The sequence below is a fragment of the Pteronotus mesoamericanus genome, unplaced genomic scaffold (genome assembly GCF_021234165.1).
Source record: "Pteronotus mesoamericanus isolate MK-2021 breed Mesoamerican mustached bat unplaced genomic scaffold, CSHL_Meso_final contig_41, whole genome shotgun sequence".
NCBI classification, from domain to species: Eukaryota; Metazoa; Chordata; class Mammalia; order Chiroptera; family Mormoopidae; genus Pteronotus; species Pteronotus mesoamericanus.
Window position 1 is genome coordinate 10452182 of NW_026555152.1, and position 16279 is coordinate 10468460.

General features: G+C 51.2%; 1 protein-coding gene across 1 annotated transcript in view; it reads right to left on the bottom strand.

The window, feature by feature from the left end:
* TSPAN11 (tetraspanin 11) overlaps positions 1–11512 on the bottom strand; it is a 35332-nt gene extending 23820 nt beyond the window's left edge. The window contains exon 1 of the mRNA XM_054577086.1: positions 11420–11512. Within this exon, the coding sequence (XP_054433061.1) occupies positions 11420–11503 (84 nt within the window). The 5' untranslated portion in view covers positions 11504–11512. The remainder of the gene's footprint in view (positions 1–11419) is intronic.
* Between the last annotated feature and the right edge of the window lie 4767 nt (positions 11513–16279).

Here is a 16279-nt window from a genome sequence, read left to right on the forward strand (position 1 = left end):
GGGTCCCAAACTGGCACAGCCAGCTGTGCGATCTGAGGATAGGCCCTTAGCCCCTTTGGGCCTGAGTTCCTTCACCTCTCAAATAAGGGGCTTGTATTCGACCAGTGGTTCCCAGCCTATAATCATCAAGGACTCTTGATTACTTTTTCCCATGAATCTTAGTGTTGAAGTTTTTTGCCTACCAAATCCAGTGCGTTAAGTAATTATTCATTTCTCATTCTTCATTAATCAAAGGCACACGAGAGTGCCAGGAAGATTCTGAACAGCATGAAATAGTCGGTGTGACCACGATGAGTCGATCTCATTTTTAATTGCTGTAGGCTCTCTGCAGAAATCTGCACACTACCCATTATCCATTAGGCTTATCAGCCCCACAGCTGAGCATCGAACCTGGCACCACCTGAAGAGGCACATTTGGACGGGACTGGGGACACTGACTCAGTTGGGGGACATGGAACCCACTGAGAATCTGATTAAAAAAAACAACCAAAAAACAAAACAAGCCTTGGATGCTTTTCCTGGAGCAATGGTCATCCATTTAAAATAAAGCATTCGGGTTTGCGGGCGGGAGCCTGATCTTAGACCATGGGGTGAGCCCTGGGGCCCACAGCCTCCGAGACCTGCTCCGCAGTCTTCCTCAGCCTGGCTGTGCAATCACGCGGGAGCTCTGAAGCACTCAAGCCACCCGCCAGGCCAGGTAAAGTCTCTGGGAATGGGACGCGACTATTTTAGTAAGTTTCCGGGTGGTCCCAGTTGAGAACCACTGTAGATGTCATATTTAAGAGGGTCAAGGTGTCCTGCCCCTCTTGCCCAATAGGTGGTGCTGTGCTGAATCTCAGAGACGACACTGTTTCCCGGAAGCTTTGGGCTCCTTCTCCTGGGGGCAGCTGCTGGGAGCACTTTGGACATTAGTTTAGGACTTGAACTCTTTCCGTTCTGTCTGCGCTTTGGTAGGAGCTTTGGTGTAGAAGGTGAGATAATGAGGAGCAGAATTTTCAGTCCAAAGGGATGAAAATCAGATTACGCAAGAAAGGAAAAAAACGACAGGTGACTCCCCAGGAAGAAGTGCTGGGCGGGGTGCGGGGGGTGGCCTCTGAGAAATGCAGCCCCGGGGAGGGTCAGTACTGATCCCACTAGGAGGGCTGCTGCCTTCCACAGCATTCGCCCGTCACAGAAAGGGCTGGAATCTTGCAAACAGGCAGAGCCTGCAGGTCTGCCAGGGTGACGGCACGGTCCCCAGCCATTGGGGAGGGTCTGGGAGGCATCTGGAGGGACCGAAGAAATCAGGAAGCGATTGTGACTCAGTAGGGACCCCCTCCCCTGGGGCATCACATCTGGTGGAGACACCAAGTGGGATTCGCCATCAGAAGCAGGAAGAGTTCAAGTCCAGGGGGGTCTCCTGCCTGGGATTTGGTAAGCTCTTTAGAAAACGGTCTTTCCTCTGGACAGGAAAAGTAAAAGCCACTAAATGTTGGCACAAGTCACCTAAGGGTGTCTTGGGAGGGCTGAGGCCAGCAGGCCTGGGCGCTGGCCCTGGCTGTACCCCTCATAACCATGGGACTGAGTGCCAGACACTTCGCATCTCTCACCCGCAGTGTCTTCACCTGACGACGGCGGTGCATGGGTCAAGTGTCCCTATTACTGGGGGCGGGGGGGGGGCGGCAAGGGGGGGACAACCTTCTGCCAATACACCTCCAGCAAGACGCTCCTGGGCCAGTGGCTCGTGGCTCTCCCTTGAGCCGAGTGGAGACTGCCCCGGTCAGCAGAAAGGGCAGTGCGAGGGGAAGTGAGAGGGGGGCTGAGTGGGGCGTGGAGAGATCTGACCCCGGTGAGCGACTCCCACCGCTGCGTGCATAGAGCTGATTCAACAGTGGCTGGCCCCTTTCAGAAACTGGGTTGGTTTTCTGTGACATATTAACTATGTTTTCAAAACCAGGGTCCATAACCAATTAGCCAGAAAGGGCTGCAGAAGTGTGGAACTGGCCTTCTTACCCACGAGGACTCAGGCAGGCCAGGGGCAGGGCAGGTCATCCAGGCTGCGTAATTTTAGAAACTGCCCATTTATAGAAAAGAAACATTGCCAAAAAGTTGCTCATGTCATTGTGGGGAGAAGGATTAGCCTGAGTTGTCACACATGCCTGGGTCCTGATGGATATCAGGCAGCAGACCAGAAAAAGAGCAGGCAGAGTGCAAAGCAACTGCAGGGTTCTTCTTTGTTAGGATACGGAAGGGTTTCTGTGCTGGGGCTAAGGGAAGGGCCGTCGGGAGGAGCAGGGGCTGCCTGTGGGGCCCCCAGGAAGGGAGGGTCCCCGTGGGAAGGCGTGCTGTGCCTTCGGTGCCAGGCGAGCTGTGGCACGGGGAGGCCCAGCGTGGCGCTGTGGTCACCACGTGAGTGTCTGCGGGGCGCCTTCTAGGTGCCAAACACACGCTGGGCTGCGTAGGTTTCTGGGCAGGATATGTGTTCACCCACATGGAACCGCTTTTGCCACCCGTGCTCCTCCTCCCCGGGCAGTCTCATTAACAGCACCCCTTCCTACCCAGGCCAGAACCCCCTCCCTCCTCTGCATGCGAGGTTGGTCAACGGCTGACCCCACCCAGGTCACTCAGGCCTCTGCAGGTGCTGCGTGGCTTTGGCCCCCTACCCGCACCCCCGTACCTGCCTCGGGGCCTCTGCTCAGCCCAGGGGCCAGCTTGTTGTGTTCCAAGTGCTGAACCACCGGGCATTCCTAGTGAATCACCTCAAGTTCCCCAGCACCCAGAGCACTAAGCGCAAAGTCCCCATGGCCTTGGGTCCTTCAATAGCCAGGTTTAGCCTGGATATCTGTTTTCTGCTACTTCCCTACCTCCACCTGTGGGCTTTAGTTACTATAAACTAAGTAGTTGCTTTTCCTGAAAACACTGCAGGTGCCCAGTAGCTATGGTATAAAGTGGAGTGGTGCAGAGGCCGGCTGCCGCCGTCCGCGCCCCAGCTTCCCGATGGGCCGCATGAATTTGGGCACGTTACACGGCTTCTCTGGGCCTCAGCTCTCTCATCTCCCCCTGACTTCCCACTTTTCTGCCCTTTCTCCTCCGCCTCTGGCTCTCTTGGGCGGGGAGTGCCTCGGCCTTCGGTGTAGCTCTCAGTGTAAGTGGGAGCCACACCTTGCTCCCCTCCAAACGCCCAGCGCCGCACAGGGCTGAGCGCGCAGGAGCCGCCACAGTGGGGGGTGGACCTGGCGAATGGCACTTGTGCAGAGGGCTGGGGAAACGACGCGGGGTGCTTCCTGGCTGCCTCTGCAGGCGGAGTCCTGGGGCAACAGGAGTAATTCCCTTACTGAACAAGGCTCAGCCCCCTGGGGCTGGCTGGGTTGCTTCTGAAGACTGGCTCCCATTCGCGATCCCAGGGTCCGCTGAGCCCAGGGCTACGGCCCCCGATGGTGTATGGGGAGCCCCGCACTCACAGGGCTGCGGTGGGGGCGGGGGACCGCACTCCAACCTACCCCAACTCCCTTTCCCAGGAGCACAGGCGAGCTTGTGTCAGGGGCTGCTCGCCCCCTTATTAATGAGCAACACCTGCCAGCACCGGACAAGCACTTCTCCCAGCTCACCCCACGTTCCTGTGGCCTTGGCGCCAGTTCTATTTGCAGCGAATCTTCAAGGATAAGCTTGTTATGCTAAAGGCCACTTTCCACTGCAAGGCATTCTTTTCTCGGCTCTTTGGCTTTAAAGAGCTCTTGAGAAAATAAATCAGAGCACTACTTCTCCCTTTCTCCCCCCACACCATCTACATTTGTAACAAGAGCAGAGCTCTTGGGACTTACTGAGCTGGGAGGTAGCTGAAGATCACCTGTTCCTCTTTGAAACCTGCTCAGAGGCTGGAGGCGGGGTTCTGCCCCCACTCCCAGCAAATCATCCTGTCCTCCCTACTAGCTCCATGCCTTGTTCAGGTTTGTATGGTAACACTCCTCAGAGCATATTTGCTGTATTTGTTACTTTGCTGTCTCCCCTTTTAGCCTCTTGGTTAAATCTGATTCATTTTAGCATTCCCAACAGAGTGCTACACATGGTAGGTGCCCAGTAACTCCCTATGGAAGGAGGAAGGAGGGCAGGAAGGAAGAAGAGGGGGCGGAACAGAGGAAAAGAATCACATCTAACCCCTTTTATATTCTGGATGAAGAACCTAAGGCCCAGAGAGAGGAGACTTTTCTAAGGGGCCCTTACTGGCCAGAGGAAGAGTGGGGACTAGAGCTCAGAACCCTAATGTCCAGTTTAGTGCCTGTTATGTCAAGTAAGCTGCTGACCCACACAAAGCTCCTTTGTCCATGAAGCAAGCCACCTGGTACCTGGGCCACAGCCAGGCCTGGAGTCCCTGCGTGCAGCAGGAGCAGCTCCGGGCTGTCCTCACAGGCTTCATCCTTGACTGATCTCATCTACTGGGGCCCAGTGCAGACCAAATGCGTCCCCTCAAGGATGAGCCTGTCCTCCTGCCGCTCCTGCCAGCACAGAGGCAGAGATGCCCTGAACACCATGGGGCTTTATGACTTCAGCACCTTATGAAGGGGCACAGCAGAAACACCAGCCTGGGGCCCTCGCCGGTTCCTTCTCAGATGACACGCCTGGGGAGGCGGGCAGAGCCCATGTTCCCTGGGAGGATGATGGACCAAGCAAAGGGCTCTGCACCCTTGGCAGGAAGCGAGCAGAGGCTCCTTCCTACCTGTGGCTCTTGGGGGTCCTGGAGGGATGTGTGGATGCTCTCCAGCCTCCTCACTCCCCTGGCCAGGCATGAGTCCCCCAGCACCTCTGCCTCCTGTCTCGACCCACGTCCCCTTTAAGGGGTCTCATAGGTTTCCTGGAGGCTGAGCCCCCGTTGGCCCCCAAGGGAAGCACCACTGCCCCCACCAAGACCCCAGGCGGGACGGAGCTTCAGGAGCTTGGGAGCCGCTCCTTCCCCCTTCTCCCACAGCCTGGCACAGCTCCTGGGAGGCTGGAAAAGTTCTGATTATTAACACAGCCAAGCAGCTAATTAAAATAATAAATTAGACAACAACATTGCAGGGGTGATGGGTACAGAGCCATGTAGGAAGTGGGAGGGGGAAGAAAGTCCCATAGGACACTGTCTAGGGACATGAAGGAGGTGTGAGAGTGTTGGCTTTTTTGGTGTCTGACCCAGAGTTATACCCAGGGAGCCTCCTTTGCTCGGGGAAATGGTCGCCATCAACATGGGGTTAAGCTCAATGCAAAGTGGGGTGCGGTGGGAGTCAGAGACAGGGTGATGATGAAGGGTGGGGCTCAGGCATGGGCTGAATGTTGGGGGTAGGGGCCCAGCAGCGGGGTGAACTCAGGTACAGGCTGTGGGTGTCTGCTGCGACACTACCTAAGTCTTTCTTACAGTCTCCATATTCTGCCTGTCTGAACGCCCCTGCCAACCATGGATGCCCCATCAACCTTGAACCTTGGGACCATTTTGGGTTCCAAGTGAGCACGAGAGCAGCGGGCCCGAAGCTGGGAGGATGAGTCAGTGGTCTCTGGAGGTGGGGACAGCACAAGACTCTGAGTCAAAAACCCAGAACTGACACAGAACTTTGCCAATCATTGGAGCCTCAGTTTTGTGATCTAGAGAATAGGAATGAAGATAATTATAGAGCGGCTGTGAGAACCAATTTGGAGTTTAAAATGATTTATAACCCTCAGATTATGCCACTATGGCAGCTGGTATAGACTTGGCTCAAAGTCTCATCAAGATCGCCAGGCCTGGTACGTGGTCACTGGCGCCTGAGTTGTGCCACATCGGGGTGGAGGTGATGGCTGCTCCCACTACACCCTGCTGTTCTGGGTTTTTCAAACTTCGGAACGCAAGCCGACAGGGCTGGGAAATAAACATGGTGGGTTGTAACCTATGCTAAAAAAACAAAAACAAAGACAAACAAACAAAAAAAGCAAAACCCAAAACAAAGCAAATACCACAAAACAGAAAATATCAGAGTGCATTGCACACAGTAAGAATAAGCTTAGTTTCATGAACAGTGCTTTATATGAGCATTCCTTTTGCTTCCATGTATTTTTTACATGGGTCACAATCCCCAAAGTCTTAAAGCCAGTGCTAGGGACAGAGAAAGCTGTAGAGAGGAGGCACACTCCTTAGTCTAACCATAATAACTGCACATAATAGCTAAGCACCACGTATGTACCAGAAACTGTGCTAATTGTTTTTCTGAATATTAATCTTTGATTCTTACGGGTCTTGACATTCTTTTAAATGAATGAAAAGAGTGAGGCTCGGTGAGGTTAAGTGATCAGCCTAATGTTTTACAGTCTGCTCTGCTCAGGTTGCCATAATACAATGCCATATCTGGGTGGCTTAAACAATCAAAATTTTCATCTAATTCTCATGGTTCTGGAGGCTGGAAGTCCCAAGGCTGGCTGATACGGTTTTGTTGAGGACCCTCTTCCTTGCTGACAGCTGCAGGCTCGCTGTGTTCTCACGTGGCCTCTCTTCTGTGCATGCTTACAGAGAGATACCTCTCTTCCTCCTCTTGTGGGTCACAGTCCTACTGGACTAAGACCCTACCCTAATGACCTCATTTAGCATTAGTTACCTGCTAAGGCCCCATCTCCAAATACAGTCACATTGGGGTTTAAGATTTGAACATATGAATTCTGAGGGATCACAATTCAGCCTGTAGCATATAATATCCCATGGCAAATAATATTAGCATCTGAATTTGAACCCAAACTGGAGCCCCAGTCTTCTCTCACTAATCCATGTATGTTCCCAAAGCAGAAAAAGTGCAGGACTTAGAGCTGGGGGCAACAGAGCCTGGTAGCCAAGCACACAGGCTTAAGGGGTCAGAGGGAGCTGGGGTCCAGCTCTGGGACTTTGGGCAAATTGCTTTGCACTCTATAAAATGGGGCTCTAAGGGAGCGGTTCACAGCGTTGGCACACTGGGAGGGTTAAATAGGACGATGTGAGTGGAAGGACAGGCACAGAGGAAGGCTGCCACAGTAAGTCTGTGAAAGCTGGGAGCTCTGTACTCCAAGTGCTCAGCACAGTGCTGGGAACCTAGTGTGTGCTTTTAGTAAACATTGCAAATGGATTTTTCAGTTGTCATTATTAGTGACCAGAATATCTGGTTTGTCGGCACCAGCTTTGCTTATCACTATTATAACACCCTGGGCAAGATGCTGAACTGGGTCAGCCTGTTCCCTGTCTGAAAAATGAGGATCATAGTAACCCCGACCACGAGAGCTGATGTGAGGATCACTGGATAGCTGTGGACAGTCTTTATCCAGCAGTGCCTCCCAAATGCTGGGCATCGTGACCACCAAAGGAAGAGTCGGGCTCCCTAGCCTCTCCGTGCTGGATCTTCATAGAGTGTGGCAAGGCGATATTTGACACAGGAACACTCTTCTGGAGGAGAAAGGAAGTTGGAGAGTTCATTCCAATCACGAGCTGGGAGAATCCGCCTCTGCTGTCCAGGCTCACTTACTGCACCTGTGCGGTGGTGGCGGGCGAGGAGGTGATGAACAGCCGACTGGCTGGCGCTGGCTATGGGCCCTGCTGGTTGTGGTGCATTATGATTCTATGAAGAAGGCAGAAGTGTGGGAACCATGTGGCTAGGGCAGCACCCGTCATTGTAGACACTGGCACTGCTGTGTGTTGTAGGGGCGCTCAGTGGGGAGGACCAGCAGCTGGACTGCGGGGCGTGTTGCAGGGAGGGAGCCTTCTGTTAGAGGGAGGGAGGGGTCCTCAGGGACAAGGCCCATCCTGGGGAATTCTGGGAAATTCCCAGGGACTTGGTGTGCTGCAGAATGTATTGTCATTGTGGGAGAGATGGGCCAACAGCCTGCCCATATCTACTTCTAAGAAGATCATAGCAGGTCCAGCGGACAGATGCCAGGAACCCAGGACTGGAGACAGGCCTGGGCCTTCAGAAACCGATCATCCCCAGAAGGAAGATGAGGTTTGGCTGAGTGGGTCCCTGGGAAGCGGGTCCACCCCCAGCCAGGCCCCTGGCAGGGCTATTTTTGACTCAAAGCAGGGACATCTGTATGGGGGACGCTCCCCTTGCTGGTAGCTGCTCTGGAAACACACTTGCTGCCCATCTGTCTGTGCCACCACCCACATGTCCTTCTTCTCTCCAGTCCCAAAGGCATGTAAACACCCAACAGACAAGACTCTGAGTCCACTCTGGCTGCAAGAGACCTTCCACGTGGTCACCACATTTATGCCTGCTCCCTCCTACAGGGACCTAGGCAGAGCAGGACGTGCAACAAGGGGCTCATCTGCAGATAATCTAGCTGAGCACCCCACACCCACTCTCAGGCCCCTCCCTGCTTCTCCCTGTGCCCAGCGGGCATTGTTTACACTGAGTGTGCACCTCCTCGACCACCACCCCCAACTCTCCTGAGAATGCTCCCACCGCAGCCACCCATGAACTGTGAGGCCAAACCAATAGCCACTGTCTAGGCCTAAAAATGCTTGATGTGTTCTTTGCTCCTCTCTGCTCTCCAGCTTTTAAGACACTGTTTCTCCTGGTTCTCTTCCTGCTGCTCAGACTGCCCCTCCTCCAGCTCCTCTAGGTATATTTTCAGCTTTGCCAGAGGCTCTCCTGGTTTCAGCACTAAAAGCCCCACAGCTGGGAGCCCCTCCATTCAAGGCAAATGAGGATCATTACTCACCCTAAACTCACCCTGCCCTGTTGGCTTGCTCCATATCTCACTCTTACCTCTGCTGTCTTTTCGGGGTCCACAGTCTCCCAAGGCGTGCTCACCTATTTCCATGGCTGCCACCACTGGGCGGAGTCCATTCCCATCTGACATCCAGAGCCATGAGCTAACTGCCCAATGAGCATCACTGCTCAGATGTCAGACTCACCATGCCTATACCTGACCTGCCATTTGGTCTCTGTTGCAATGAAGAGCTCTACCATCAACCCAAGAGTTATATATTCCAACGCCCCTCCCCTCTTAACCCCATCTAATTAATGACCTAATCTTGTCCTTTTACCTCCTAAATCCCTTGACTCTCTCCAAGTATTTCCATCCCCAGTCACTCCCATAGTGTAGGTTACCACCATCTCCTGTCACAATCAGGACAAAGTCTAGAGAGAATGTCAACAATGGCCATTCCTGGGATGGTGAGTACTATGGTTTGAATTGTGTCCCCCCAAAATTTGTTCCAAGTCCTAACCCTACTATCTGTGAATGTGACCTTATTTGGAAATAGGATCTTGGCAGATGTAATCAAATTACAATGAAGTCCTCAGGGCAGTCCTAAGGAAGAAGAACATGCCATGTGAAGACAGACACACAGGAAGAACAGCATGTGAGGACAGAGATTAGAGGAGTGATACAGCTGCAAGCCAAGGAACAGCAAGGACTGCTGGCCACCACCTGGAGCCAGGAAGGGGCGAAGGGACATTCTACCCCGTGTCTCATTGGGAGCATGGCCCTGCTGACACTCTGGTTTCAGACTTATGGCCCCCAGAGCTGTGAGAGAATAAAGTTCTGTTGTTTAAAGCCACCTGGCTTATAGTACTTTGTTGTGGCAGCCCTAGGAACCTAATATAGTGAGATATGGGAAATTTTTATTTTCTTTTTTATACTTTTCAGAATTTGAGATTATTTGTAATGGATACAGAAGACTTTATGGTGAGGAAAAGCATACTTATTCTTTAAAAATAATGCTCACTCAGCAAGAATCCTAAACACCCTATTGGATTTATCTCTGAGAATTGAAACCATCTGCACCCACAGTTTACTGATCACATCAACATGGCTCTATTCCACTGTCTTCATCAACACAACTTCACTATTCCAGGAAACACTTGCCTAGGAAGATAAAAGTTGCAAATAAAATAAGTTTATTGTTTGTTTAAGGAACTTCGCAAAAAACATCAAGATGTTTGACTCTTTAATATCATTAAATGACTGTCTACTCTCCAAGACTCTTTGGAACACCTGCCTTGCTGTGTCGCCCGAACCCCAAACCAATGATCCTTCCTGATCATAACCAATTTCAATAATCTTAATGAATCTGAAAATGCAGTTATACCCATCTCTGCCTTTGCCTGTCTGAGATCTTCTAAGACTCTATCAAGGGGCTGAACCCTTCCCATGAGAAGCAGGCATCTCAGCTCTGCCTCATCAGCAGTTGATTTGGTAGTGCTTTCAGGCCTTCTACATCTAACACATCTGAAATAATTGGGTTTATCAGATGTCTTCTGTGTGCAGAGAATGAGCTAAGTAAGCACTTAATATGTACCATTTCATGGTATCTGCTAAATGAGCTGTTAAAAGATAAACTGAAGCATATTAAAATTTTTAAGAGTCTATCTGAGAAAAAATTAATTCAAATCAGGCAGCGACCAATCTAGCAGATAGAAAGATGCTCTGATTCTACAAATGACAGACCTTTAAAGGCAGGAGGGAGCCAGAACAAGGAAGTTACACCAGGCAGAAAAGCGGGTTGGTCATTGCAAGAGCACTTTCCTTTAGGGGGTGGCAGGGGTCCATCAGACAGGTGGCCTTACTACGGCTCATCAGGGGATCCCTGATTGACTGGTATGAGATTCCATTTCTGGGGGAGCCAAAAGTGTAATTAAATGAAGACTCAGTTTGGTGATGTGGGGCTTGGCATAAGTGACTCCATTTTGGGACCCTTGTCTTGGTTTTAACAAACCCCAAGAGGTTAGAAATGATCCCTGTTTTGCAGCTGGGGAAGCAGACAGCCAACATAAGTGGCCACACCCTTAGCAACAGCAGAGCCTAGGTCCGGCTGACTGCAGAGCCTGTGCTCTGAGTACTCCGCCTCTCCAAATTTAGCAAGACTGTAGCACAAAATACACATATTCCCACGTCTGACTATTTTTGGGAACTAATGGTACTCTGCTTCCAGTTATCTTGAAAATTACCTTAAGTAGACAGGCTCCACTCCTGGAAGACCTCACCTGGAGGGTTTCCTGAGGGGAGCCACTACAGAGACCACTCCCATCTCACACAGAGGCAGCCCCAACACCCAGGACTTTTGTTTCTTTACCCAGGCCTGAGACTGTGAACCATGAAAGGTCGATGGGCTTTGGTGGATAACAGGCAATTATTTCAGGCAGTCACATTTCCCACAAGGCACTGGTGCAACAAGTTAGCAGGAAAGAAAGAGCCGGACCCTTTGTCCAACCAGCAGGAGCACAAAGCTCGTTCCTGTGTTTATGAACCCTTCCTCGGATGGCATGTGGTCCAGACTCCATGCCAACCTGCAGGCCAGATTCTGTTCCCCTCCTCAGTAGTAAATGTACAAATTTGCTTTAAAGTGGGCAACATTTGCCCATGGGTGGACTTTGATTTGGAAGAAATCGACCCCAGAGTGGTGACTCACAAGAAATAAAGTCTGCTTGACTCATTCGGTGCTGGGGAGGGGTATGTGTGTGCAGAATTCACTTACCCAGAAGAAGAAGTTGAACACAAAGAGTAAATACTTCAGGTAGACAATCAGCCAGTCATCCTGCTCAGCCTTGTAATGGGCCATGGTTACTGAGCCTGCAAAGAAGACACACATGCTGGGCTGGGGGTCCACAGAGAATCACCTTGCCCTCCCCTGAGCCAGAGCTCTTTGGCAAGGTGCCCATCTAGCCAGGGAAGTCTGAGGTTTTGGGTGTGAAACTGAGAGCAAAGAGCAGGGAAATGCAAACACATGGAGGTGAGTTGGGCAGAATTTTCAAGATCTTGGTTTTGTCCTTTTGGCTCAGGTCTAACCTACGAGTCTTCCCAAAGACCGTGCACTGGCCTTGTTGTGTTCTTCTTCTCTCCCCCATGTCACCAGATTTTGAGGCTACAAATTTACTTGTTCTACGCACGCACGCACGCACGCACGTACCATACCGCGCTTTGCATCAGAATCCTGCACTCAGCATCATTTGACTAGGATCTCTGCCTGTATGGGTGAGGCATGAGCCCTAAATAAGTGTCTGTGTTGGAAAGGCCTTTGACAATTACCCAGCCCACCCAACCCACCTCCCCCTGCACCTCGACTTTCCAAATGAGGAAGCAGGTTGGCAGGCTTAGTGGTCTGGCTGGAAGAAGTCCAGGAGCTCTGGAGTTTGACTCCCTGAGTTCAAACCCAGATCTGTCATAAGATGTGTGAGACTTTGGACAAGTCCTATTACTCAGTGTCCTCATCTGTAAATGGAGATAACAATGATACCTACATTGTAGGGTTGTTTTGAAGATTAAGTGGGATAATCTATGAGAGGTGTTTAGCTTATCTGTGGCCCATAGTAAGTGCTCAATAAATGTTAACTATTATTATTACATGCAGCAGGGATCAGAACCCAGAACTCCAGCCCTAAAATTCCTACTCTTTGCCCCATGCTTCCTTTCCTTGCCCTGATGCCCACTGATGGTCTTTCTGGGAACTGTGACATCAGCTGATGACAAAGGTAGAGAAGGTTCCCTGTGCCTGGAGTCCCATTTGCTTCTCTGTAAGTCTGAACAACAGCCAGTGTGGTGCCTTCTTCTCCGGGGGCTCCTTGTCCCCAGCACCTGCAACATACGCTCTCACACTCACAGAGGAGCGGCTCTTCCCTTTAGGGAACCTCTTTTATTCTAGAACCATAAGCAGTGAGGTATTGGTTTGGCCCATTCCCATCTCTTTTCCCTCATTCCCCACCTCCAATTGGGCCCTCCTCGCCACCTCCCTCCCTGCTGCTCTCCTCGGCTGGTGCTGGGCTAAGCCCAGATTTTTTCCTCCTGAGCCACTACCTTTTATTTCCAGCTCATGGTCTCCTGGGCTCTACCTTTTATTTCCAGCTCATGGTCTCCTGGGACAGGGAGAGAGGAAGAGAGAAAAGAAAAGGTGGCGGTCTTATTTGGCATTTCTATTTGCAAACCTTGAAGAGGTAATTTAAGACTTTCAGTCTTCTTGTTTAAAAAAGGCAAAACCAATTTTTCTCCAATTTAGTCTGAGACACAGGGTTGTGGGAAAAAAGGCAAAAGGAGAAAAAAAGGAAGTCTATAAAAAAGTTTAAAAAACAGTGATAGATGGGGTCAGCCAGGTGACTGGAACGGAGCTATTTCACGGACCTTCTACAGGAGGCACTGACAAGGGCGCCTCTGGGCCACTGCGGGCCATCGGTAAGTGGACAGTGTGTTCGGGGCTCGCCTCTCTTGTCTGCATTCTCTCCTCCATTTGCCCCCCTCTGCTCCCAGCCAGGACGCACTGGACTCATGCCACAGAACATCCTCTCGACCTGCAAACCAAGGGGTCAGAGCCCTCTCAAGGTAAACTGTATTTTATAAAAGGAGTTTGGGCACGAGACAAGATTTTGCAAAAAGAAACAGTTCTAATGGCAAAATTCCAGCCATTGGTGGTAGAGAAGGTAGAATCACAGAGTGTTAGGGTGAGGGGAAACCTCTGGGCACACTTTAATTCAACCTTCTGCAGAAGGAATGAGGAAATAAACACATGTCTGAGCTAAGACATACATTTTTAAATGCCCTCACTGAAGTCACGGGCTAATGGTTGAGACCAGTTTCCTATCCCCATTGTTCAGCACTCTTTCCCCACTGCATCCCCACTGTATGAGGTCCTGGCTGGGCTGGCAGAGGCCCCAAAGAAGTCTCAGCTCCAGCTTGGAGCCAGATGCTTGGATCTGAAAGCTAGCCTTGTCATTTCCTGGTGGTGTGACCTTGGCCAAATGACTTAATCTCTCTGTGGCCCCACTCTTTCTCTTGTCCTCTTTTTCTTGGTGGGGTGTGGGTAATAGAACAGGCATGGCCTTTGGGGACCTTTAACTATCTTTTTTTTCCATTTATAAAAACACTAAACAGAGAACCAAAATCGCACCTTTCCACTGAACACTACTAAGGGGTATGTGTGTCTTCTGCTCCACACCTTTTCTGTTTTTCTTTCTCTTGTTAATGCTTTTAAAGACAAATGAGTTTTTTAATATAAAGAACGTTTTTAAAGTGTGAAAAAAACCCCCAATGATCTGGAGAGCTTGTTAAAACACAGATTACCCAGTCCACCCCCAGGTGTTCAGATTCATTGGGCTTGGGCTGGGACCTTGGAGAACTGACTCCTAGGCACCATCTGATTTGCCCAGGACTGAGGGAGTTCTCTTAATAAGATGCATTCAGTGCCAAACTGGGTAATCCTGGGCACAGTGGGATAGTTGGTCACCCTACTCCCAAATGCTGCTGGTGCTGGGGGTCTCAGGAGCACACTTGGAATCAGTGTTCTCTAAGGCCCCTTCTGGTTCTGAAAGTCCATGACCCTGCATGTAATCACCCTCTGTGTCTGAGCAGACATAACTGAATGGGGTGGGGGTGGAGCGCCACATTTAGGGCAGTTCCTGATGAGATGCCAGAGATTTCCCAGACAGACAGCCTCGTAATGCAGCCTCCGAGCGCCAGTCTCTCCAGGCCAAGGCTCAGGCTGTAGAACAAAGCTGAGATTCAGGGCAGCCAGCAGGCGCGGGGGCTGCAGATGGCACAGTCAGGACCCACGCCATTGGACATCTCAGAAAAGCAACTGCAAATGCCTTGGTGGTGAAGTGATGGATTTGGGGGACTTTCATCAGGGCTGGACATGCTGAGTCATGGGCCGTGGGACTTGGGCGTTATTGTCTCTTCTACTGCCCCCACCCCCAAGTGAACAGAATGAGTCTCAAAGTGCAGAGAAGATGAGGGACATGCAGGAAGAGCCCAGCTGCCTGGCCAGATACGTTGGTGAGCAGAGCAGGGCTCAGCAAGGCTGAGTGTCTAAGAGCAGAGTGGACCCTGCTGGGCAGCAGGTGGGGGCAGAGCTGAGTCCTTTCATGGGGATGGGTGGCCAGGGGCAGGTCGGGGACAGGCAGACAGGTAGTGCTTGGGAACTGACTGCACATACTGCACACACATACTAAGCGCTGTTGGCCCCTGGGCCAGCTTCACCCTTCATTCATTCAACAAACATGCACTGAGTCCCCACTTTGTACCTTAAGGAGCTAGAGTTAGTCTTTAAGGAGCTCACAGCAACTGTGGAAGCACAGAGGAAGTGGCACTCGTTCCACCAGATTGGGATGGAGGTTGGGGGGGCAGAGAGGGGCATTTAATCTGATCTCTGAGGACAGGCAGAAAAAGAGGGTAGGCTGCTCAGGCAGAGGGAGCAATGTGAGCAAAAGTCTGGAGGAGTAGGGTGGGCGGGGGGCACAGGGACCCGGGCTGCAGAAAGACTGAAAAGTCAGGTTAGGGGTCGAGGGCAATCTTGTCAGCCACATGTGGTTATGACTTTTCCCCTCTCCCACATGCTCTGCTCCTAGGATCTTACCAGCTTTTTTTTTCTCTGTCTTCTCCCATGAGCAGGAGCACAGGTTGGGGGTGCCTCGACTCTCCATTCCCTAAGGGGAGAAAGCCCCATACCAGGGGTAGGGTGAGTCGGCTCCTGGGGAGCCTGGTGATTCTAAAACAAAGACAAAACCAGACCCCACCCCTTCAGTTAAAGGAGCATCAGCTTCTCCCTTTGGGTTCTTGGCCAACAAGATGCCCTGGTGCATGATGGTCAACAATAGCTGGAAAGAAAACAACAGTCTAAGTGGGTTAATGTATAACTTAATTTTGGCTCCTAATGAAACCTTGTTGCAGTTCTGCACTTGTGGTTCCTTCCTCCATGCACACAGCCTTGTTCTTCTTTGTCTTCATCTCCCTCTTATTTGTCACTCTTCTGATCTATTTCTGGTAGGTGGGTAGTGCCTCTGAAGCAGTCACAAAAGCAATGCTTCCTCAGACCCTCTGATGGGACAGCTGGACGCAGCCAAAGGATCTCTAACTCAGCCCCATGGAAAACTGAGGGAGCTGAGTCTCGGGGAGGGGGCTTGGGGAGGAGCCGCACTGCCGATGAGCGGCAGGGAGGGACCTGGCCGCCTGTCACCACAACCACCAGCAAGGGTTTGATCGGCTAATATAATAATACTAATTATTATTATTTACTAACTGTAACTAAGCACTGGTGTGGGCATTAAGCATTAATTTAATACTTACAATAATCCCATGGTGGGATTATTACCCTTTTTACAGAAGAGGACACTGAGACTCAGAACTAGAAAATGGAGAGAGATGAGCAGAGTGGGTACAGATGTTTCACGTTTTTCAGCACGGTTCTAGTTGTGGCTTCTTGCAGTTTCTTTCAGCTTGGTGGCCTTTGGTTGAAGCTAAGAAAGAGGGAGTCTTCCCTGAGAAGAGACCCCAGTCTGGGGCTGCAGGAAGTGGCAGGGGGCAGTGTCTTCTGATCCTGGCAGTGTGCTGGGCCAGGAGGACCACAGTGGCT